The sequence below is a fragment of the Rhineura floridana genome, chromosome 6 (assembly GCF_030035675.1).
Source record: "Rhineura floridana isolate rRhiFlo1 chromosome 6, rRhiFlo1.hap2, whole genome shotgun sequence".
In the NCBI taxonomy this organism is placed as follows: Eukaryota; Metazoa; Chordata; class Lepidosauria; order Squamata; family Rhineuridae; genus Rhineura; species Rhineura floridana.
The window spans coordinates 124,322,759-124,347,223 of record NC_084485.1 but is presented as its reverse complement, the minus strand read 5'-3'; the positions used below and the strand labels follow the sequence as shown (position 1 = coordinate 124,347,223).

Here is a 24,465-nt window from a genome sequence, read left to right as displayed (position 1 = left end):
TGTGGGTGGGTGGTTTCTGTGTCTGGGAAGTAGGTGTACAACCTGTTCTGGTGGACGAGAATTGCACTCCCCTTGAAGGAACAAGTTCATAATCTGGGAATACTCCTGTATTCCAACTTGTCACTGGAGACCCAAGTGGCTTCTGTGGCTAGAAGTGCTTATGCCCAGCTGAAGCTGATTTGCCAGATACAGCCATTCCTGGACCAGGATAGCCTGGCCTCAGTTGTTTATGCTCTGGTGACTTCCATCTGGACTACTGCAATGAACTATATGGGGAGGGGGGCTGCCTTTGAAGATGGTCCAGAGGCTGCAGCTAATGTAGAATGCAACTGCTAGGCTGGTAAGTGGGGCAGCCTAATGGGACTAGGTGTCAGCAGTCCTGAAAGTACTGCACTGGCTGCAAGCTACCGAGCCCAATTCAAAGTGTTAGTATAAATACCTAAATGGCTTGAGACCCAAGTACCTAAAAGAGCGCCTTCCCCAGTATTAGCCATCTCAGACCCTACAATCAGCACATGAGGCCTTTTTGGTGGTGCTGCCACCAAGTGTTGCCCAAGAGTGATCCATGACAGGGTCTTTTCAGTGGTGCCTCCCCATTTTCCTCCCCAGTGAGGTGTATCTGCCTCCATCACTATTAACTTTCAGGAGGAATTAGAAAACATTCCTGTTTACCCAAGCACTGCTTGATGGCTGAAGAGAACTGTTCCCAGCAGCCTGAAGATCACTCATGAAAGAATGATATATACATATGTTTTTTCCTTTTCTTGTTAGATTGTTTTGTTTATGTTTGCCACCCTGGGCTCTTTTGGGAGAAAGGGCGGGATATAGGGCTGCCAGGTCAGAAGAATCCCAAAGCCTGAGATTTCAGGGTTGGGCCCTAGTGATGTCATGGGAGCAGGTCATAGTGATGTCATGGGGATGGGCCCAAGTGATGTCATGGGGTGGGCCCAAGTGATGTCATTAAGCATGATACATTAAGTATCGACCACAGTTGCTTGGAGCATACAATTTAAACAAAAACATTTATCTGATTGGAAATTAAAATAGAAATCTTAGCTGAAAGATAGAGCCTGGGTAGGGAACATTTAATCTAGCCTGCCTACTTGATTCTGGCAAGAAGGATTTAAGTGCTCTCAGGCCAGGCCAGTCACCAGAAGGCCATTGTAGGAAGAAAGGAGCCTAGTGTTGTGGAGATGTTAGATAGGAGCACTCAGGAGTAAAGATTGATGCCCCCGAAGACTGCAATTCTAAACACACTTACTAAGCTCCATAGAACTCAATAGGACTTACTTCTGAGTAGATATTGTTCGGATTGTGCTGTTGGTAAAGCTTGACTAGGGATCCTCTGCAAAGATATCCATATCCAAGCAGGGTTTGCAACCCCGTGCCTGTAATGCCCTGCCCGTACCTTTCACATGGCTGCTCCAAACTTCTTTACAGATTTGACCCTTCACTTCCGAAAGAGGTCTGAGAAATGAATAAGACTAAGAATTTTCTCTACCCTTTTCTGTCTGCCTTGTGGGCTGCTATAAACTCACTTTGACAGCCATTCCAATTCCAGTGAGTAATAACTGACAGAGAGAAAACACACATACTTTGATCTACCTTCACAGACAGCAGCTTGGAACAACAACAGCTGCACCCACACTTTCCAGTATATGAATTCTTTTTTCCCACTATTGGGCAAGAAACAAACCATCATGCAACCAACAAGGTGCATCATCAGTGGGTTTAAGGGGGTTGAGCTGAGCGCATGCAACCACTGTTGTTGCTTCTATGGATGTTAAAGGTAAATGAAATGCAAACAGAAAAATAAAAATAAAAGAAAGTGATGATTTCCTAAATGCAATACCATACCAACCACAACAAATTTCCTATGAGTAAGGCAGAAAACTCAGCATTCCACAACCAGTCAGGATTCCTAACCAAAAACCAAAACTAAAAAACTCCTGGCAGCCAGGCAGCCAAGGTCACAGAAATCCCCATGCAGCACAACCTGACCCGGGGGCTGCAGTTAGTGCAGAATGCTGTGGCACAATTGCTGACAAAAGTGAGACCCTATCAGCACATAATACCTCTGCTCCAAAATCTGCACTGGTTCCCAATTTGCTACCAGGCCAAGTTCAAGGTGTGCTTTCCATGCTATGGGTGCTACGTAGTCCTTGTTCTGCTCTTGTAAGAAATCAGTCCTTTAGTGTGGCAGCACCTACACTTTGGAACTCCCTGCCTATATACATTGGGCAGATACCTCCATCGTACTGTTTTCAGCACCTGCTAAAAATATTCTTGTTTAGGCAAGCCTATCCCAGCATGTAGAAGCTACAGAAGGGCCCCGCTTTTCAGAGTTCTGCTAATATGGCGGTGCAAGCAGGGCGATCAGCTGGAGCGCAGGGAGCTCCAGCTGCTGTGCTCCAGCTGACAGAGATCAGCTGTAGCGCGCGAGCTCCCCGTGCTACAGCTGATCGCACGCTACAGCTGATCACCTGGAGCGCATGATCAGCTGGAGTGTGGGAAGCTCACATACTCCAGCTGATCACTGTCAGCTGGAGCGCGGCGGCTGGAGCTCCCCGTGCTCCAGCTGATCAGCTGTAGCACATAATCAGCTAGAGTGCAGGGAGCCTGCATGCTCCAGCTGATTGCTGTCAGCTGGAGCATGGCGGCTGGAATACAGTAGGGCTCCACTTTCTGGCGGTTTTCGCTTTTCGGCAGGGGCCTGGAACATAACCTGCCGTATGAGTGGGGCCCTACTGTATTGTGTTTTTTATATATTTTGAATGTTTTTAAATACTTGTCTTTATAGGTTTTTACCTATACAATAAAGCAGTATATAAATGTTGTAAATAAAATACATAAATAAATTTTGGAGTCACTGGGGCCCTTGGGTCTCTTTCCACTTTTAGGAACAAAGTAACATGCCTTATACCAACTCAGGCCATTTGATACCATCTACCTCAGTACTGATGACATGGACTGTCTAGTCTTTTCCAGAAATTGAATTTCCAGCTTTTGCATGCAAAGCATATGCCCTACCACTGAGCTACAGCCCTGTTTGAAGAAGCATCTTTTAAAATTGTTCTTTTCAATTCACTAATGAATGCATATCATACCTAGAGCAAATCCACGCATTCATTTAAAGCACATTCAACACACATTTGAAGCACATGAATCCCACCACAGAATCATGGGAACTGTAGTTTGTTAATGGTGGTGGGAACTACAACTATGAGGGGGAAACTACACTTCCCAGGATTCTTTAGGGGAAGTCATGTGCTTTAAATGAATAAATATTTATATAAGCATGACTGTCAAAGATGTTTCTTATTTACACAACCTGTAAAGATATTTGTAGTGCAATCCTATGTTTGTTTACTCAGAAGCAAGTCCCAATGTATTCAGTGGGGCTTACTCAAACAGGGAAGCGTGCACAGAACTGCAGCCTCAAGTGATAAGGAACACTCACCCAACCCAAAATTCAGAATCATGCCACTTTAAGCTATTTTGCAAGTGTCTATACTTGTTTTTATGCTTATTGCATTTAAACACACACACACACACACACACGAGATGTAAAAATACATAGACCCCATATAACAATTTATTGTCCAAACTAGTTGGACATTGCAGAACATTTTTGAAAAAAAATAAAATTAGTATTAGTTTCCTACATAATAAAAGCAGTGATATCTATTGCTTTAAAAAACAGGATTGGAGGGGGTGAGAAAGATTTACAACACAACCAGAGCTTGGAAAAGTTACTTTTTTGAACTACAACTCCCATCAGCCAATCCAGTGGCCATGCTGGCTGGGGCTGATGGGAGTTGTAGTTTAAAAAAGTAACTTTTCCAAGCTCTGACACAAACACAGTTCTTTACTATGTTCACTCAAAAGTCCCATTAATTTACAGCACAATCCTAACTATATCTACTCAAAAGTAAAATGTAAATGTACTGCCTTCAAGTCGATTCCGACTTACGGCGACCCTATGAATAGGGTTTTCATGAGACTGAGAGGCAGTGACTGGCCCAAGGTCACACAGTGAATTTCATGGCTGTGTGGGGATTCGAACCGTGTTTTCCCAGGTCATAGTCCAACACCTTAACCACCACGCCACACTGGCTCTCACTCAAAAGTAAGTCCTACTGAATTCATTGAATTCACTGCCATCTTCAGCAGCCCAGGAAAGTTTAAACTTGTTTGACTTGTGAACACAAGAGAAAAGAAGACTTGGTACTTACAGAGGAAAAAACAATAGTTTTCTGCCATCATAGAAGTTCAACTGAAGGTGTCAGACTTGCAAGCTTAGTAGGAAAGAGAGAAAATCAACTCACAGCTTTGTTGGAGACAACCTGAGATGTTTCTGCCGCTCCAGGCACCCACCGCCCTATATTTTCACTGGAAGTTCTAATCGCTGCTTTTTTATTATTATTATTATTATTATTATTATTTATTAAATTTATATACCGCCCGACTAGCGATAGCTCTCTGGGCGGTGAACATAAAATAGTATAAAAATACAATGAATAACAAAATAATATTAAAATACAATCAACAATACAATAAACATTATTAAAATTAGATCAATGTAACTTAAAATGCTTCAGAGAATAGGAAGGTTTTGACCTGGCGCCGGAAGGAGAGCAGAGTCGGCGCCAGGCGTACTTCCTCAGGGAGACTGTTCCATAGTTCGGGGGCCACCACTGAGAAGGCCCTAGATCTTGTCATCACCCTCCGGGCCTCCCTGTGAGTTGGAACCCGGAGGAGGGCCTTCGTAGCAGAACGTAGTGCACGGGCCGGTTCATATCGGAAGAGGCGTTCCGCAAGGTATCGTGGTCCCGCACCGTATAAGGCTTTATAGGTTAATACCAACACTTTGAATCTAGCCCGGAAACATATTGGCAACCAGTGCAAGCTGGCCAGAACAGGTGTTATATGCTCGGACCGCTTGGTCCTTGTCAGCAATCTGGCCGCCGCATTTTGCACTAGTTGTAGCTTCCGAACTGTCTTCAAAGGTAGCCCTATGTAAAGCGCATTACAGTAATCCAAACGTGAGGTTACCAGAGCATGTACCACTGATGTAAGGTCCTCTTTACTCAAATAGGGACGTAGCTGGGCTACCAACCGAAGTTGGTAAAACGCATTCCTAACCACCGAGGCTACTTGAGCCTCAAGTGAGAGGGAAGAGTCTAAAAAGACTCCCAGACTACGAACCCGGTCCTTTAGGGGGAGTGTAACCCCGTCCAGGACAGGGTATATATCCACCATCCGATCAGAGAACCCGTCCACCAACAGCATCTCAGTCTTGTCTGGATTGAGCTTCAGTTTGTTAACTCTCATCCAGTCCATTGTCGAGGCCAGGCAACGGTTCAGCAAATCGACAGCCTCACCTGAAGAAGATGAAAAGGAGAAGTAGAGCTGCGTGTCATCAGCATACTGATGACAACGCACTCCAAAACTCCTGATGACCTCTCCCAACGGCTTCATGTAGATATTAAAAAGCAGGGGGGACAAAACTGACCCCTGCGGGACCCCATATTGGAGAGCCCGCGGTGTCGAGCAATGTTCCCCAAGCACTACCTTCTGGAGACGACCCGCCAAGTAGGAGCGGAACCACTGCCAAGCAGTACTTCCAACTCCCAACTCCGCGAGCCTCTCCAGAAGGATACCATGGTCGATGGTATCAAAAGCCGCTGAGAGATCAAGGAGAATCAACAGAGTTACACTCCCTCTGTCTCTTTCCCGACATAGGTCATCGTACAGGGCGACCAAGGCTGTCTCAGTGCCAAAACCGGGCCTAAAATAAAATAAAGTTATTTGTTATTTGTAAATTGTACTGTTTTATTGATGTATTTTTATATTTGTGTTTTTCTTGTAAGCCACCTTGAGGGCCTTTTGGCCATAAGGCGGGGTATAAGTAAACTATAACAATAATAAATAATAATACCTTTGCAATGGAGTCTAGGTACTGCCTGGAGGCCGAGAAATCCCTTGTCAATCACAACCCTGACTTCACTTATTGGCTACAAACCTGAAAGGGCGGGGTTAGAGCAGCCAGCAAAGAGATCATTTCAAGTAACTTGGGTGTGTGTGACGTTTTGGTGTATATCTCAAGAACCAGACCACCTAGAAACTTACTTTTTTTAAAAAAAAATGAAAGCTGGGAGTCCGGAGATTAAGCTGGCTCACCCGGAGAGGACCCCCAAAAGCCATGAGCTGTGGACTCATGCACGTCCCTTCTTCATGCCCAGAGGAGAGGAAAAGGTTGTTTTTCACTGTTTATCAGTTTCCTGTTATGTACAAACTTTTGAAACTGTGAGTTTATTCTAACTCTAGCTAGTTAACAAATCAGGATATAAAACTGTTGTTTGGTCCTAATTTAACTAGCTAGGCTTAGATAATAGTTCTCCAAATTTGTACATGACAGAAAACCATGGTTGAAAGGAAGAGTAGAAGCTTTTTGACTCTCCCTGTCTTATGCATGGAAGAACAGAGGAGCAGATGAACTGTGCTAGCCTGAGGATAGCCACAGGTTATTCAAAATCATCGGAAGCAGGCCACTGTCTTCATCAGATTAGGACCTAGAGGCCATTGAAAGAGAGATGTTATTGCAGGTTGCCTTTTAGCTAAAGAATACACTTCTCCTGAATACCTACCAAAACAAAATCATCTTCCAGAAGTGGTGAAATGAAGCTTTTGGTGGCCAAAACGTGAATGCATGGTTGCTTTTAAACTTTCTAACAGTTACTTACCTAATATTGTTACTTATTCTAAACATTTGGGATGGGCCATTGTAGAATAGTAAAAGTAGTATCAATGGTACTATGATACTCTTCAAATCTCATTTGAAGGAAGCTCACAATTACAGCATCATTAATTTTACTTTTAGATGGAAATAGTTATTTTAAAGGGAAATTTACTTAGTGAAATTTTATAACAATTGAGCAAGAAGAGCTTTTTCAAAACCTACAGAGATTTAAGACAAGGAAATTAGTTATTATTATTTTTTAAAAAAGCACATTCTGACATGAAGGAGGGGAGAAATAGCAAGAGGGGATGCAAATAACCAAAGCTATGAAAACTTTAATTGGGAATATTTAATTTGGGAAGCGACAAGGCCATGATGATGTACAATTTAAATGTGAAAAAGTAGTTTCAGCACATGTTGAAATGCACATTTTCAAAATGATTGCCATTTTATCTGCCGTACACTGAAAATTCAAATAAGCATGTTGTGCTCCTCCCAGAAACATTCTGTCACAATACACACCCCTTCTCTCCTTTTTTAAAAAAATCCAACCCCTGTGTGCCTGTGTGCCATGGGCTATTTCCTTGCAGCTAGGGAAGGGAGGAAGGGGGGTTGTCCATTATCTTCAAAGCCAGCTAACGCACAAGCTGGGGTGGGCTAACCTTTTTTGGGCCAAGGGTCACACTGGCAACCAGTCAACCCTCCAGAGGCCAAATGTCAAAGTGGGCATGGACAAAGTGTAAATGAGTGTGTGGCCAATTTCACATTCTATTTTTTTTTTAAAGAGCAAATGGAGGGGGTTGAGGGATCTGTACATCGCATTGCACATAAGAAGGAAGCTGTCCATTAAGTAAATGCTGAAAACCTTATTAAAATTATACCAGTCTAGGATCAGTTAGAAAAACAATAAAAGGCTGCAAAGATAACTTTGATTTTCTATTTCCTTATCTGAAGCTGTAATTAAAAATGCTTAAGATCAGAAGCCTGAAGTTGACTCATTTCGTGCATAGCTTAGGACTCGTCTTTCTACATGTCTAAACAACTTGTTCCATGTGACAGATTTGCGTGCCAAGTTGCACATGGGAATAAGCCTTACTTGGCCATCTACAAGGCTGAGAATGTAGAGGGCTTAGAAATGTGATGTGATGTGTCTGTCTGTCTGTCTGTGCAAGCACATAAGGATCTAAGAGTCTGATTTCTTTAGGATGGTTGATTTCCCCTAGACACAAGAGCTTAATTGTCAAGATAGCAAGGGCAAGATAATGTGTGCCTAATGCTCACCATCAGCCAAAGCAATCAAAACCCTGTTTCAAAGATCATTTGCTGTAGCTACTAGCTCATATAACATAACTCACATGAATGGAAAACCTAACTAATGTGAGAATCATCCTAGACTGGAAATATCTGCACACACCTGCCTAGGAAGTGTTAAAAGCAGCATCAACAAGTCTTGTCTCCCACTTACCCAATTTTTGACATTTCCATATAACCAAATGAGTTAGCACCAAATATTGGGGGAAGAATATTGCGATAAGTAGGTAGTAAAAAAAAAAGTATTTTCAGGTATTAAAAATAAAATCAGCTATGGCTAGCAACAAACCCACACAACTCTTTCTCTTATCTTCTCTCTTGCCGTAGGAGTGACTGAGAAAACCAGTTGCCATTCTGCACAATATAATTGTATCTCTCCCAAGAGTATAACAGCCACTGCTTTTGCCAGCATTTCAGGCTGACAGAGAGAGGTGGGATCTGTTTGCTCTAAAGACATTCATAGTAGAAACGGCAACATCCTTTAACTTCTGTGAAAACTGGAGCCGTGTGTCCTGGTGAACAAGCAATCCTTTATTTCAGATGTATTTGTGTGTGTTTTGCAACACAAACAATAACAACTGCCAGTACTGGCCTTAGAAAAAGTCCTTTAAAAAGAGTTATTTAAAGCCTCAATCAATCAAATGTAAACTGATTTAAATACAAATTTTTATTTTGGTCATAATCTTCCCATGACTACCTTGCTGATGGATGGTGTGAAATCCACTTCTTTTATCTTTTTCTTATGGGAGGCACAGAAGCTTCTCGGCTTTGATCCTAAGGCAAGATAGAGTGCTAGTGGAGCATTACAGGTCTCAGAGACCCTAAACCAAGATGCTGACACAACGACATCTGCTAATATCTGCTTGCCAAGATTCTGAGTTGCCTGCTAAGTGATAACATTTAGTCCCCCCAGAGTAGAGGCAACAGATGCAAAAGGATCTCCCCTAGCTAGTCTTTGCTTCCAGCACCTTCAACATGTTTCTTCAATTATACATTACAGGAGTGACTGCACAGTGGTATACCCATAAACTCTAACTACCTAATTCTTCTCTTTCCAAAATGTACAAGGGTCAAGACACTGCTGAAGCCCATAGGACATTAGTGTGCAGCTGTTCTTCCATATGTTCTCTAGGTTTACATCTGTTACAGAGATCATCCCAAAGCATGGTAGTTGGCATGACATGACACTACACATCTAATGAGCTTGGAGGTTGAAAGTCACTTCTCTATCCAATTTAAGGTTCTGGGACATTTTAGGAAGGCAATCACAGTTATTGCTAAAGCCTAACTATGTGCAACATCTGTGATAAAAAAATCAAATGCATTTTTGTTTGCAGATGTTTTCTCAATTAGAAATGACAATAAACACTTTTTTTTTGTTCCAGGACTAAAAGAGAAATCATGTAAAAACAAAGGCCAATCTGACCAAATCAATTGATTGAGAAAAAGTTAAAATGTCTCCATCTGGCCTACCCACAGTCTTGCTTTCCTTACTTCAACGATGAGGGTTTCTATCTCCTGATGTTTCAGCTTTCAATTAGAAGTTGGTTTATGTAGCAGTGTAACATTCTGACAGCCCTGGCCTCTGAGCAGACTGGGTGAGTATGTTCTCATGGAAAGGGCTAGAGAGGTCAGAAGAGCATGGGATATTGTATGGAAACCCCCCAATGGGATGCAACAAAAGGAGTGGTGGGTTTGGGAGTGGTACTGTGGGATGCCTAGGTGTAGGCCTAATTTGATTTTAAAATTACATTTATATATATATAAAGCTGACATGATTTTTTTCTAGATGGTTAATGTGATGGATGTCTGTGCCCTTTGCCTCCCACCCATGCAAGCCCGGTTCTAGCAATGGCCCAGGAGGGGCAGTGGCCAAGGGCCCAGGAATGCAGAGGGGGGGCCCACTGGCCCTGGAAAATGGAAATGGATTGCCTTCAAGCCGATTCTGACTTATGGCGACCCTGTGAATAGGGTTTTCATGGTAAGCGGTATTCAGAGGTGGGTTACCATTGCCTACCTCTGAGGCTGAGAGGCAGTGACTGGGCCAAGGTCACCCAGTGAGCTTCATGGCTGTGTGGGGATTTGAACCCTGGTCTCCCACGTCGTAGTCCAACACTCTAACTAGCAGAATAGAATCTATTGCTGACTCTATACTATTCCAATAGACAGGAAGGATTTTTTTCCTGGTAGCTTCTCTTTTTATCTGATTGATGAGATTAGAAGGGAAACAGGGGTTAATACCACAGAAATTCAAAGCTGAGCCCAGAGAGTCTCAACTTGGCCATTGTCTCTCAGTGCTGGTGTTGAGATTGCCTAGGCTAGTTGCCTCCTAATCTCTGTGGTATTAACCCCTTAAATGCTCTCCAACAGGCAGATAGGAGCAAAGAGTAGTGACAGCAGTTCCAAACCAGGCTGGATCATGAAGGAGGAGCAAAGGAGAAAAAGGAGGCTTCCTTGCATGGCATGCTCTGCTGCAGGACAAGCAGAAGGGACTCAGTGGCAGCAGTCAGGCTCCGGAGCCATGGCAGGAATGCCCCCAATGCAATTACCGGCAAAGGTTTGGCATTCTCTCTCTCTCTCTCTCTCTCTCAATTCTGTCAGATTCTTCTGTCACCCCAGTCTTTCTGTTCAAGTTTTGTTTTACTTTAAAAGGGTGAGGCCAAGAGGAGGAGTGTGGTTTGAGGAGGAAAGCAAGAGGGCAAGGGGGCCCCTGACAGCTTTTGCCCATGGGCCCCCAGAAACTTGGAGCCGGCCCTGCATCCAAGCCAAGTTTTGGGGGTTTTTTTGAGGAGGGAGTAAACTAGCTTTAAAAAAATCAAGTATGTAAGTGAAAATCCATTAAAACAACAATCTTCCAAAATGAACATTATTTTATTCCATATTTTCTGGGAAAAAAGAATATAATCTTCCAGATTAATATTTACTTAAGTTAAAACCACTGTAGTGAAAATCCATTAAAGAGTGCTTATATATTGAACAATACTAATGTTATTACTTCCTGAAGATGAACAATAACTGTGGAAAATTTGTCTTCTTAATTTGCCAGACAAAATGTCTGTCATTTATGTGTGTCATCCTCTAAGTCAGAGATAGCCAATATGGTGCCCCAGATACTGTTGAACTACAACTCCCACGATTCCTGTTTACTAGCCATGCTGAATAGGCCTGATGGGAGTTGTAGTCCAACAATATCTGCAGGGCATCATGTTGACGAAGTGCATGGCCAGAATATTTCCAGTGCATGCAAGGAACTAGAAATTAAAATTAAATATTCCACCAACAGTTAAAAAAAAATGAAGTCTGGCAAAGTATTGAAATCTCAGTAATTCCATACCTTGTTTTGAATATAATGGCAACAATTCCAATATCAGTCACAGAACAAATTCACCCAACCTAGAAGTTATCATTACTGTCACACTGCAAAAACATTATGTATTCTTACAGCATTTACAGACTTGCAACAAATCACCTCGTGTAATCTCATCAATCATAGTCATAGAGTACAAACTATAAGTGAGCAAAGTGTTTATGTACCTCTAAGATCACAAGATCCATGTTGTAGTGCAACCATGAGTAAAAAGCATGCATCAAAATTTCTAGGTTTTTTTATTTCAAATGATTCATTAACTAAGAATAGAAGTACAACACAGTGAAAGCTGAAAGATTTCATAGATTTTCTGTGCAAATTTATTGCACAGATTCAGGAAAGGAAAACTGAAATTAGAACCCTTTCCACAGGTTTTGCACTTAAAATTATTAAAGTGCTTCCCCCTGTTTTATTAAGTGATGCTGCCAATATTCAAACATAACAGGCACAAAACACAATCTTCCCAGCACACAATTTTAGACTGTATTGCAAATTAAGCTCCCTTGCCTGGCAATTCTTACTGTGCTCATTTCAACTGCTTATTTTATTTATTTATTCATTCATTCATTCATTCATTCATTTATATCCCACCCTTCCTCCCAGCAGCAGACCAGGGTGGCAAACAGAAACGCTGAAAACACTTTAAAACATCATAAAAACAGACCTTAAAATATATTAAAACAAAACAACATTAAAAACATTTTTTAAAAAAAGCTTTAAAAACATCTTTAAAAAAGGGTTAAAAACATATTATTAAAAAAAGTCTTAACAAGCAATTCTAACACAGACTCAGATTGGGATAGGTCTCAACTTAAAATACTTGTTGAAAGAGGAAAGTTTTTAAAAGGCGCCAAAAAGATAGCAGAGATGGTGCCTGCCTAATATTCAAAGGGAGGGAATTCCACAGGGTAGGTGCTGCCACACTAAAGGTCTGTTTCCTATATTGTGCAGAACGAACCTCCTGATAAGATGGTATCTGCAGAAGGCCCTCACCTGCAGAGCGCATTATGAGTGTTAAGTACCAATATGCAATATAGTTGGAGGGGAGCAGGGTCTATCAGTTATATAATTAAGGAACAAAGTAAAAATATATCCAATAGTAATGTTAAAATCCTGTTTCAAACAAAATTTGAAGAAGTCCATTTTTATAGAATATGGAGGCAAATTCCGAAGAACAAGAGAAGACCAACAGCAGCATTGGATGTTGCAAGTGAAACATGAACATGCACTTTCCCCATGGCTTTTCTAGGTGTTATCCAAAGGCATCAGATGAATATACTTTTGAGTCTGTATCAAGAAAATATGCTTTTCCCACAAGAATCCAGGTAGGGACTGGAGCCTAGTATCTACACACTCGGATCTACTTTTGTGAGTAGACAGCTGTCCTCAGTTGACTTTGCAGAAATGGAGGAAAATCCAAGATACCAGATGGAGGAAAAAAATGTTCCTTACAAGAGAAGGGCAGATAGGATGGGTTTAGGCAGCAGGTAGAATTATGTTATAAATTCTAATCATTATAAAGGTTGCAAAGTATTCTGCAGAAGAGTAGGATTTGTAGGACACTGTATTTTTCCTGGTGTTCACAAAGTTGATCACTGTAGTTTACATTTTCATTTTGAAGTAAGAATCCTTCTCTCACCACTTATTTTTGGCCCAATGTGTCATTTCAATAGCTCAACACAATAAAAACACGAACATTTAAGGAAAGTTACAGCACATTAAGTTTAACCCTCATTTCTGTCTTCGATGATAGATGCAAGAATTCCAACTGAGTTGATTTTATGAACCAGTTAAATGATTTGTATTCAGAACCACATTAAAAATCCCCATGACAAAGTGTACTTGAACGAAAATACCCTGCTTGTGACACATCCTTTGCAAGTAATGTGTTTTCATTTTTCACATGTTGCATCTCATTTATTTTATTCAGGCACACATAGTTAAATCTGCAAGATACGGCAAGCTTCCAATACCCTTGAAATAATAAATCATTTCTTACAGATGTTTTCACCCACTGCAAAGCTGCCTCTCATTAATCAAACATTATCAGTTTCTATCAATGCCCAGTCCTAAACAGGAAAGGCACTTCATTCTCAGTTCTGACTTTTATTCACTGGCTAGCTCCTCTGACCTTTCTTCATTACTGGATACTGATTTGAAACATGGAATCCCTTCATATGTACAGGGTTGTTTTGTTTTTTTATCCACACAAGTGTTTTTACAAGGGTGTAATTCATATGCTTTATGCCACAAATAAATTCACACACAGAATCTTGGTCTGAGCTCTATCTAAGCCACAGTACAAATGCATAAATATTATGTTCAGGCCTGCTTAGGTAAGGCCATTCTTTAAAGAAAATGCAAATCCATAAACAAATGACTCATCGATATATTATTTTGTTTCAAAGTGTGAAATAGTACTCCAAGCAGAATCCATGCAATATAAATCTACTTATTTTTTCATTTTAGATAAATTATTAAAACTTCATTTCAGAAAATAGTACATACTATAGAGTCTTATCAAGATAGTCCTTAGGAGAACACAGAAATGTATGTGAACAAAAGGCTATCAGATACAGCACTTTTATACAGTAGTAACAACAGACAGAAATTATTTGACTACTGAAAACTATCCTGAATCAGAAATAGTTCTAGTAATATGTTGTTTTGATCTTTCTCAAATTGTTTTGTTTTCTATCATATAAAATGGATAACGAGCAAAAACCATATTTGTTCTGAAGAATTAGGAGTGAAACTACCCCTACAAACTGGCCCTGGACCCCTTGAATTGGAATAAATACCGACCAGTCACTGATACCCGCTTCTTAGGGAAGGTGGTGTGGAGAGTAGTGGTAGGGCAGCTGCAAGCATTCTAGGATGATGTGGATTATTTAGACCTGTTCCAGTCTGGGTTCAGGCCTGGACATGAGACTGAGTCAGCCTTGGTTGACCTGAAGGATGGCCTTTGCAGAGAGCTGGACAGAGGGAGAGGTCCTCCTGGACCAGCTCTGTGAAATGGGAATGGGGGCACCATGCTATGGTGGTTCCAGTCCTACCTACAGGACCAAGTCCAGAGAGTAGCGCTGAATTATTGTCTTTTGGCCCCCTGGCAGCTGTGCTGTGCCCTGGATGGGGTTGCGCTCTCCCTGAAGAAGCAGGTATGCAGCCTGCGGGTGCTTTTGAATCCAGCTCTGTCACAGGAATCCCAGATAGTCTCAGTGGCTAGATGTGCCTTTTAACAGATGCATCTGGTGAGACAACTATGACCATTCCTGGATTAGGAGAGCTTGGCCACAGTAGTTCAGGCACTGATAACTTCAAGACTGGATTATTGCAATACACTCTATGTGGGGCTTCCCTTGCACTTTACCCAGAAACTGCAGTTAGTGCAAAATGCTGCAGCCAGATTGCTGAGAGAAGTAGAAGTGAGATGCTGTCAGCATATAACACCATTCTCAGAGATGTGCACTGGTTGTTAATTTATTACTGGGCCACGTTTAACAGCTTGGGACCAGTTTACTTGTGGGATCACCTTACTCTATATGTGCCCACACTCTGCTTAAAACTTTTTTGTTTAGGCAAACTTTCCAGACATGTAGATGTTGATGTGTTCTAATCTTTTTAATTTGTTGTTTTTTAAAAAAATAATAATTACTTTTTAAAACTTTTATTGATGATTTAATGTCTTTTGTTAACCACTTAGAGGTTTTTACAATCGAGCAGTATATCAATTTTGTTAAATAAAATGAATGAATACATATAAATGAAAAATAATTCTTCATGCCCAACTATTCTTTTGTTTGTTTGCTTGTTTGTTTATTTGGAGAACAAATAATTTTGAAATTAAAATTAAATGTTTATGATACCTTCTGGCTTACACAATAGTTGCAATGCAAGTCTAATTGCATGCCCCAGATCGAACATACATCCCAATCTGCAGCAAAAGACATTTCCAGCCCTTTCAATAAAGCCAGAATGAGCATTGTGTCTGAGGGTACAGAAGTAAGGCACTGCAGACAGCCATGTCCCGCCCCCCCCAATTCCCACTGGGATTAAACTGATCCTCGTCAAGCCCTGTCATTCCCAGGGGGATCTACTCTATGTTCATTCAAGGTCCACAGTAGCTACCCATGCGGTGGGCAGCCTGGATAAACAGTTTTAAAGCAAAATAATAATAATAAAATAGAGGGAAGGCAGCATGCAACCTTGGGTCACCTGTTAAATTGCTTTCAATTATGCTTCTTAAGGGCTGCAGTGGAGGCTGGTCCAATTAGGGCAAATAGGGCATTCCCTCACCAACTTCAGTCTGCCCTCAGCCAGCCCCCACCTGCCTGCCTTCTTACCTACATCTATTCCTGGGAATGGCTCTGGTTGTCAGCTTTCTCTCCTCCTTAGCCTCAGTCATTGCCATTGTAGATTTCATCAGGAAGGAGGATGAGGCAAAATTAGAATTAGGTAGCTCTGGTGGTCATTGCAACTGGCTCCACCTACTTTGGGCCTCTCTGCCTTCTGCCCTGTCAGTCCCAATGAACACCAGGCACCACTAGGGTTTCCAGATGAATTTTTAAGGATTTCCCCTTAAAAATCCACCTGGAAACAGGGCATGACAGACTTAGTTCCATCCCCTCTGAGAACTGGGATAGGCCGGACTTCAGCAGGTCCATCCACCCAAAATCTAAATTAGGAAATGATTATTTATTAAATTTATATCCAGCCCTTCCTCCCACAAAGAGCCCAGAGCAGCAAACAAAAACACTAAAAACACTCTGGAAATGGAAATGGACTGCCTTCAAGTCGATCCCGACTTAAGGCGGCCGTATGAATAGGGTGTTCATGGTAAGCAGTATTCAGAGGGAGTTTACCATTGCCTCCCTCTGAGGCTAGTCCTCCCCAGCTGACTAGGGCCAGACCCTTCCTTGTCCGCAACTGCCAGCTGGGGGACAACTGGGCTCCTTGGGACTATGCAGCTTGCCCACAACTGCACAGGTGTCAGGGCATGTAACCTCTGAGCCACTCACTGTGGAGCAATCTTTAGCTGGTCCTTGACACCCAGGAGACACGAGCGGGGATTTGAACTCACAGACTCTGGACTTCCAGCCACGCTGTCCTCCCCACTGCACTATACCAGCTGTAAAACATCATAAAAACAGACTTTAAAATATATAAAAACAAAACATCTTTAAAAACAACTTTTTTCTTTCTCCCAGGCATTTTAGCATGTGTTTTAAATTGTTTTTAAAAGATGTGTTTTTAAATTTGTATATTTGTTTTAATGTTTTTAGTTACTGTAAACCGCCCAGAGAGCTTTGGCAATGGGGCGGTATATAAGTACAATAATAAATAAATAAATAGCTTTTAAAAAACACCTTAAAAAGCAATTCCAACACAGGCACAGACTGGGATAAGATCTCTATTTAAAAGGCTTCTTGAAAGAGGAAGGTCTTCAGTAGGCACCGAAAAGATAACAGAGATGGCATCTGGCTACTATTTAAGGGGAGGGAATTCCAAAGGGTAGGTGCCACTACACTAAAGGTCCCCTTCCTGTGTTGTGGTGAATGGACATCCTGACAAGATGTTATCTGCAGGAGGCCCTCACCTGCAGAGTGTAGTGATCGACTGGGTATATAAGGGGTATATATAAGGAATCCTGGTCCCAAACTGCTTAGAGTAGCTAAAGGGCAGCCAGTGCAATTCTTTCAGCAGCGGGCTGACATGTTGGTGATACTCTGCCCTAGTGAGCAGTCACGCCACTACATTTTGCACCAGCTGCAGCTTCTGGACCAACCTCAAGGGCAGCCCTACATACAGCACATTACAGTAATCCAGCCTGGAGGTTTCCAGTGCATGAACAACAGTGGTCAGGCTATCCCAGTCCAGAAACGGCTGCAGCTGCCTTATCAGCCAATGCTGATAAAAGGCACTCCTAGCCACTGAAGTCACCTGGACCTCTAGTGACAAAGATTAATCCAACAGCACCCCCAGACTACAAACCTGCTCGTTCAGAGGGAGTATGATCCCATCCAAAGCAGGCAACTGACCAATTATCTGAACTCGAAAACCACCAACCCACAGTCTTGCTAGGATTCAGACTCAGTTTACTGGCCCTCATTCAGCCCACCACTGAGTCTAGGCACTGGTCCAGGGCTTGCATGGCCTCTCCCAATTCAGATGTTACAGAGAAATAGAGCAGGGTATCACCAGTGTACTGCTGACACCTCACCCAAAATCTCCTGATGACAGCTCCCAAGGGCTTCATATAGATGTTAAACATCATTGGAGACAAGATGGTACCCTGCGGCACCCCACAACACAACTGCCAGGGGACCGAAATACAATCATCCAATGCTATTCTCTGAAAACAACCCTGAGATAGGATTGGAACCACTGTAAAACAGTGCCTCTGATACCTCTGAAGGGCAAGGGTTGAGAGGACATATTGCTGGCCGCATCTTCACAAACACCTTGTCCACATCATCAGATCGCATCAACTGAAACCAATCCCAAGAATTTGCAGCAGATGTTGTACTGGATACCTCACTGGGGACTACAGTAGATGTGGATGGGGCATCAAGATTGCTACGGAGACTAGCAACTTTATTCTCAAAGTGCCTTGCAAACAATTCATAATGGGCCTCCAAAGGGTCTAAAGCTCCATTTCCTGGAGGTGATGTCACCAAACCTTTGACAAAATGGAAAAGTTCCACTGGATGACTTTCCTCTTCCAACAAGCCTTTTAAGTTGAGACCTATCCCAGTCTGCGTCTGTGTTAGAATTGCTTTTAATGTGTCTTTTAATATTTTAACCCTTTTTTAAAGATGTTTTTTAAAGTTTTTTTTAATGTTTTTAACATTGTTTTGTTTTAATGTATTTTAAGGTCTCTTTATGATGTTTTAAAGTGTTTTAGTGTTTCTGTTTGCCGCCCTGGGCTCCTGCTGGAAGGAAGGGTGGGGTATAAATGAAACAATAAATAAATAAAATAATTGAGGATGTGATGAGGGCTCACTGCCACACAGTAGGAATTGTTATGATGTTTTACTCATGCTCGATCAGCCTCACAACACGTCTTTTGCCACTTGCGCTCTAGCTACAATCCAGCCTGTTTCATTGTCTTTAGTTCACTGGCGTACCAAGGTGCAAGCCGGGCTCCACAATGCCGGAGAGGGTGCTGTTACGAGGCAGGGCCATGCAGCCTGCTAAAACTACAATTCCCACCCCACACCCCTTCTTATGTGACTCGCCATGCAATCCAGAGGTAGTGTGCAAAGGGTAAAAAGGACAGCTGTTGAGACATAAAAGTAACTAACTGCATAAATGTTCTGCATAAATGTTATCTCTTCCTTTGGCAGAATTCCCGCACCCACAGTGAATCCCATTGTTCGTTAGGAGCCTTAGTTTTCAGGGTCAGAGATACACACACACATACACAAAATCACCAGATTTTCATACCCTCCTTGGCAGGAGGGGGAGAGTGGAAAAAGTCTTTTAAAACCGAGGCTTGAATCGAGGAGGAACAAGAAGGGGGGCCGAGGAACATCAGAGCTCCACACGCTCTCAAGGAACTCATCGAAGGACTGCAAGGACAGAACCGGGGAGAGACTTTGGGTCTTGGTGCAAAACCTTGAGACCAAGAGATTCCTTCCTGGTTTTGGATCAGAGTTTCCCACATAGCTTCAGCTGTATTCAACCGCCCACTCTGGGCATAGGAGAGGTGATCAGTCCTACCTTTCACTTCTTACAGTAATAGGGTCCTTTGATCTCTTTAGTTAAAAGTTATGAATGGGTTAGGATATTAATGATTAATGCTGCCACGCACCCAAGTAATTCTGTAATGCTTTTCTACTCTTTCTCTCAATAAAAGAAAGCTTTGCTTTATTTTGGTTTGGACCTGCATGTCTTGGGGAAAATATAGATACACCACTTAGGCACATTTCAGGGCAAAGCGCTTGTTCTTATCCCTACCAAAAGATCCCCTCCTCTCAAGGAGGTGTGTTCCATGGGACATGAGGATGGCAAATTCACACAGGTTCCCAAGAGCACGTGTTGTAACAGTGCTCAGGGGCAACCAGATCAAAACGTGCCTCGTTGTTCCACGGCATGACAAAGGCTTCAACAGGATCACCTGTTCTATCTACTGGGAACTCCCCCAGGGCATTCAGGAATCCAGTGGATTCCATTAGTCTCTGCGGGCAGACAATCTTAATCTGTCCACCACCCCTGCAGGGGAGGATCAGAGCCATAAGTCTAAACTTCACCAGAAAGTGGTCTGACCATGACAATGGAGTGACATCCATTCCCCCATCTCCAGAACACCCCTCCCTCCATCTAGAGCAAAAACCAAGTCAAGGGTGTGCCCTGCCCTGTGCAACAGGCCGCTGACATCTTGAGACAGCCCCATGGTTATCATGGAGGCCATGAAGTCCTGAGCCAGAACACTAGAGGCAGCCTCAGCATGGACAGTGAAATCACCAGGACTATCATTCTGGGCTCCTCCAATACCAATATTTAGGATTAACACAATAGCCTCAAAATAAAACAAAAGAGTTACATTTACCTAGCCTATACATTTGGCACGCTAAGCATCATCCAGTTTCAAATATTAATACTTACATGGGGATTACAAGGGTCAGTCGCAGATGTTAAAAAGCTGAGAAATTCAATGAGGAAAAAGTACCTATTTTGAACCCTGCCTGGGTAGGGAAAGAAGGTAAGTGAGGGGAGGTTTGATGAGGAGGCGGAGATAGGATGTTGATGTTTGGTAACTGGGCTTCATCTCAGTGGTAGAGCGGATGTGTTGTGTGCAGAAGGTCCCTGGTTCAGTCTGCAGCATCTCCATGCAGGATTGCAAAAGATCCTGTCTCTACAATGAAGCTGACGGCCATAGTAGACAATACTATGGCCCAACAGTTTGACTCCATATAAAGCAGCTTCCTATGTTCCTATTACTTTCCCATGGTCTGGCTAAGCTGAGAGACTGCCCCATTAGTGTGGTTTAGCCACCGGTGCAATTACATCTTTTGTACATACATTTTTGGCATGCTGGAAATGAGCAGCTGACAACTTCCATGGATCAAAAGAGCTGGGAGATAGAAGCAAAAACTGGAGAGAGATTCCCTAATGTTTCTAGACAGGGTTGGGCCATTAAAGGGAACTTCTTGCTTTGGGTCGGGGTGGGGGGATGATACTTGTAATGCAGGTGATGTCCTGGCGATCTGAGGAATGAACAGACCAGGCAAGCTCTCAAGAGGACAAAATGGAATTCTTAAAGGGGGCAAGACTCTAAACAGGCTGTTTCTCCATACAAGCTTCACCAGCCATGGAAATCTTTCACTGGAAGGTAAGGCATATCCCTGGACCTCCCGCAAGATTTTCTGAGTAAAATGTTTTGACTGGTCTGAGTAAAAAAAGACCTGACCTTCAGTCTAGTCTCTCTGTTTTTAGCTCAAACAACCCTCGGCTTCATGGACATGGCTTTAATAATGGCAAAGCACTTGTATTGCTACCACAGACAACAATATTTGCCATTAATAAAAGTAATCCTGAATTTATATTAAATATTGTGTATGTCTTAATATTTTAATAGAAACAAGGGTTCCATGGTCAAAGAGGCCCAGATATCATCATCATCATTATTTACATTGGAAATAAAATCAAATGGCCAGTATATAATTTATACCAAAAATAATGCTACTTTCAACTTTGGCAACAAAATTATAAACAGTGGCCTTAAAGACTAATCTGGCCTTAAAGACTAATCGACCACATCTTTTTGTCCATTAAATTGTAATCACTGAGCTCCTCCCATTAAACTCTAATCAGGAAAGGCCATTAATTAGAAAGATCTTTGAACAACTACAGTATTGAGCTGATGAAACTTATTTATAATTTTCCATAATGGCCCATGTTACAGTTCCTCCTTCTCTGGCATAGACACATTGCCTTAAAAAAATAAATATCAGAAAGGAGGAGCATGTCTGGCAATACCTAGGAAATTAGAATGCCAACTGTTCAATTGTTATGTATTAATACAATGCCACTCTGTATATGGGTGTTCAGTGTGGAAATTAACAGACAATAGCCAGTGAATTTCTTTTAACAGAAAGCCCTGCCAAGGGCAACAGACTCTGAAAACATTTTATTTTGTAATGTAGCCAGCCATTTTACTCTTATTTGAATACAGACTTGGATTATCCAGCTTGCATATTCTTTTCCTTCAATTTTCTACCAGTTTTTCTTTTTAAAAAAAATCTTCCTGTGAAGTGCACAGATATTGTACATGCAACACAAAACCTCTCCAGTAAGAGTGCAGATGCTGCCGTAAAACTCCCTAGAAATTATGGCACACATCACACAAGGCAGCTCAGGCATAGCTTATAAGATCCTTCCTATTCAAGTACTGGGCCAGAAAGTCAACTGTTCTAAATTACACTATGAATTTATGGTGTAGTAATGTAGATCAATGTCACGCACACAAAGAACTATTTATGATGGATTTGTCCAACATGGCACAACAAAACACATAAAATACATCACCTATTACCATCAGGAAAAAAATAGCTTTTTGTGCATGTTATTCTTGCCCCTACACCATTCACCAGATAATTTATATTGCCACAGAGTGTGCTCAAAAAGGAATGTTTAATTAAGTGGCTAACGTCATGATCCTAAACACATTATGTGGCAATAAGTCCCATTGATTTTAGCAGAACATTCTTTCATGTAATGTGTTTAGGATCACTGTGTAAAGTGTCCATTCTTCATGGGTTTCCTTCTCCACATTGACCCAAATAAATAGCCTTGACACAAGAGAGAGAAAAGCAATGTTGTTTTCTTCATTGGATCCAAAGCTAGGAAGGAAATAATGGTGCACGCCAGCTCCTGAAAGCCCGTTTTATAACAATGTGGAAGTATAGGCTAAGTAATGCCCTCAGAAACAAGTGATATTGCACTTTTAAAATTATACATATAAAAATAGTGTTTCCTTCTTTTACCCTTCTCTTACAAAACTCACAGGAAGATAAGAAGGCATTTGTATGTTATTGAAAAATAAAAATCCTGTTATATCATGAAACCTAATAGTTATGGAGCAGACACAGCTGTTATTGAAACCACACAAAATGCGATCTTCCTTTGCTGCCTTTAAAAGTTCTTTAAAAGACTGATGTGTTAATGGTATGGCTGTGCTAAATATTGCCCCACTGAGATATTTTATCCCAAAGTACAATAGAATATTTTCTTGAAGACTTCCTAGATGCTGAGAATATTCACTTTTATTCAGTCTGTTTTAGGGTCACCATTTTTCCTATCCATTGCTACTGCTTTGACCCTACTTTTTCCATTTTTTTACCTCTTCTTTCTTCTTTAATGAGTCACACAGTTGATCCCCAGTCAACTAGAGATCACGTAGTGAACAGAATGATATCACAGGATTATTTCATCAATCAGATTTGGCATATGATATCAGCTGAGAGCAAGGCACAGCTTCCTGCTAATCAGGGATCACAGAGTGAACGGGATGGCACCGCTTCACTTCACAGCCAATCAGATTTGGCTACATGATGTCTCTGAGGGCAAATACAGCCAACGGAGAGAAACAGCAAACAAAAGATAAGGCACATTAATAGGTGAACTTTTTCACAAGCACTGGCAAAATATCATAGAAAGAAATGGATGCCAAAAATGTTTCTGAAAAGCAGCAAATAGTTTTGGCTTAGCCCTAGTTAAGACATCCAAGAAAAGAAAAAGAAAGGGACAAATGGCTTGAGCACATTAGGGCACTGAGTCAAGGCTAGCTGTACTGCCTCCCACAATGATTAACCCCCAACTGGTTTAAATTACGTCTGACAGGACCTTGGCCCTTCTACAATGGGATTATTATTTGAGAACTAGACAAGCAGCATAAGCTACAGCAAACAAGCTTCCTAGAGGAGCCCCCAGACAACTCTTTGACATGTTCTAAAAATCTGCCTTGTATTTGAGATTTCCCTGATGTGTCAAAGTGGTGGCAGCCCTTACTGAGTGGACAGTGAGACAAACTTAAAGGTGGAATGATTATATTTATAAAACACAAGTTTATACTGGAAGACTGCTTGGAAGTTTATTCATTAACATGAAAAAGAGCTGCCATTTTCCTCACCAGTAATTGGCACCAAATGTCAGGAGAGATTGCTGGGAGGAAGGGTGGGATATAATTGAAATAATAAATAAATAAATAAATAAATTTTGATGCATTTCATTTTTTTTTTTTTTACATTTTCAAGAATCCAACAAGCTTTCGCTCACTAACTTGCCTGAAGGTGAAGTAAAATGAAGGGGAAACGAACAGGAATTTCTGGTTTCAATGTTTAAATTTTGTATTGTGTCATGGCTCATATGGAATAAGGTAGCACAACATTTCAAAAATAGTGTCTGGAAGCATTAAACCTATACAGGGTCAATATGAATTGAGATTTTTGGCATTGCACCAGCTTGCATTTATTTCTGTTGAGGTGAGGCTAGGACTATGGGCACCTGTATCTTAATCTACACCTGCAGGGTGTGTTCTCCAGTTCATGGTCTTGAGGTCAGAGGTTTAAGCTAAAAGAAGGAAACTGAAGAGCAGGAATCACAATGTAGAGCTTGTCATAGTTGATCCAACCGAGGCAGAAGGGCCAAGATCCTACTATCTCAAAGGTCCCAGGAAGGCTTATGAAATTCTCCCCATCTGAATTTCTCTCCAGATTTAGGGGTTCCATTCTACCTGATATTGTTTCCAGTGCATTAGCAATTTGCATTAGGAAATGCATTAGCAATCTGCCATTCCGATAACAATAATAATGATAGTGATCACGATCATTGTTTCCAGACTTTGTTCAGACTGCAGTTTGCTACCCTTTTTTGTCTTCTTTTTTCTTGTCACGCTTTTATCTTACAGGTCACTAATGCAAAATAACATTAAAATTATATTCTGCACTGTGGTATCAATGCAATGCACTTTGTACGTACAAATTCTGCAATTAATCTCAAGTATTCTCCATGTGAAATCAGAGGAACAGTGGAATGTTGAGCA

General features: G+C 41.6%; 1 protein-coding gene across 8 annotated transcripts in view; it reads right to left on the bottom strand.

The window, feature by feature from the left end:
- The window catches only part of DPYD (dihydropyrimidine dehydrogenase), an 829,935-nt gene that overhangs the window by 511,251 nt on the left and 294,219 nt on the right, over positions 1 to 24,465 (bottom strand). The window contains exon 9 of one of the 8 annotated variants that reach the window (XM_061633715.1): positions 16,439 to 16,548. The exons of the other annotated variants lie outside the window; for them this stretch is intronic. Coding sequence (XP_061489699.1) covers positions 16,439 to 16,548 — 110 coding nt within the window. The remainder of the gene's footprint in view (positions 1 to 16,438; positions 16,549 to 24,465) is intronic. 8 annotated transcript variants of the gene reach the window in all.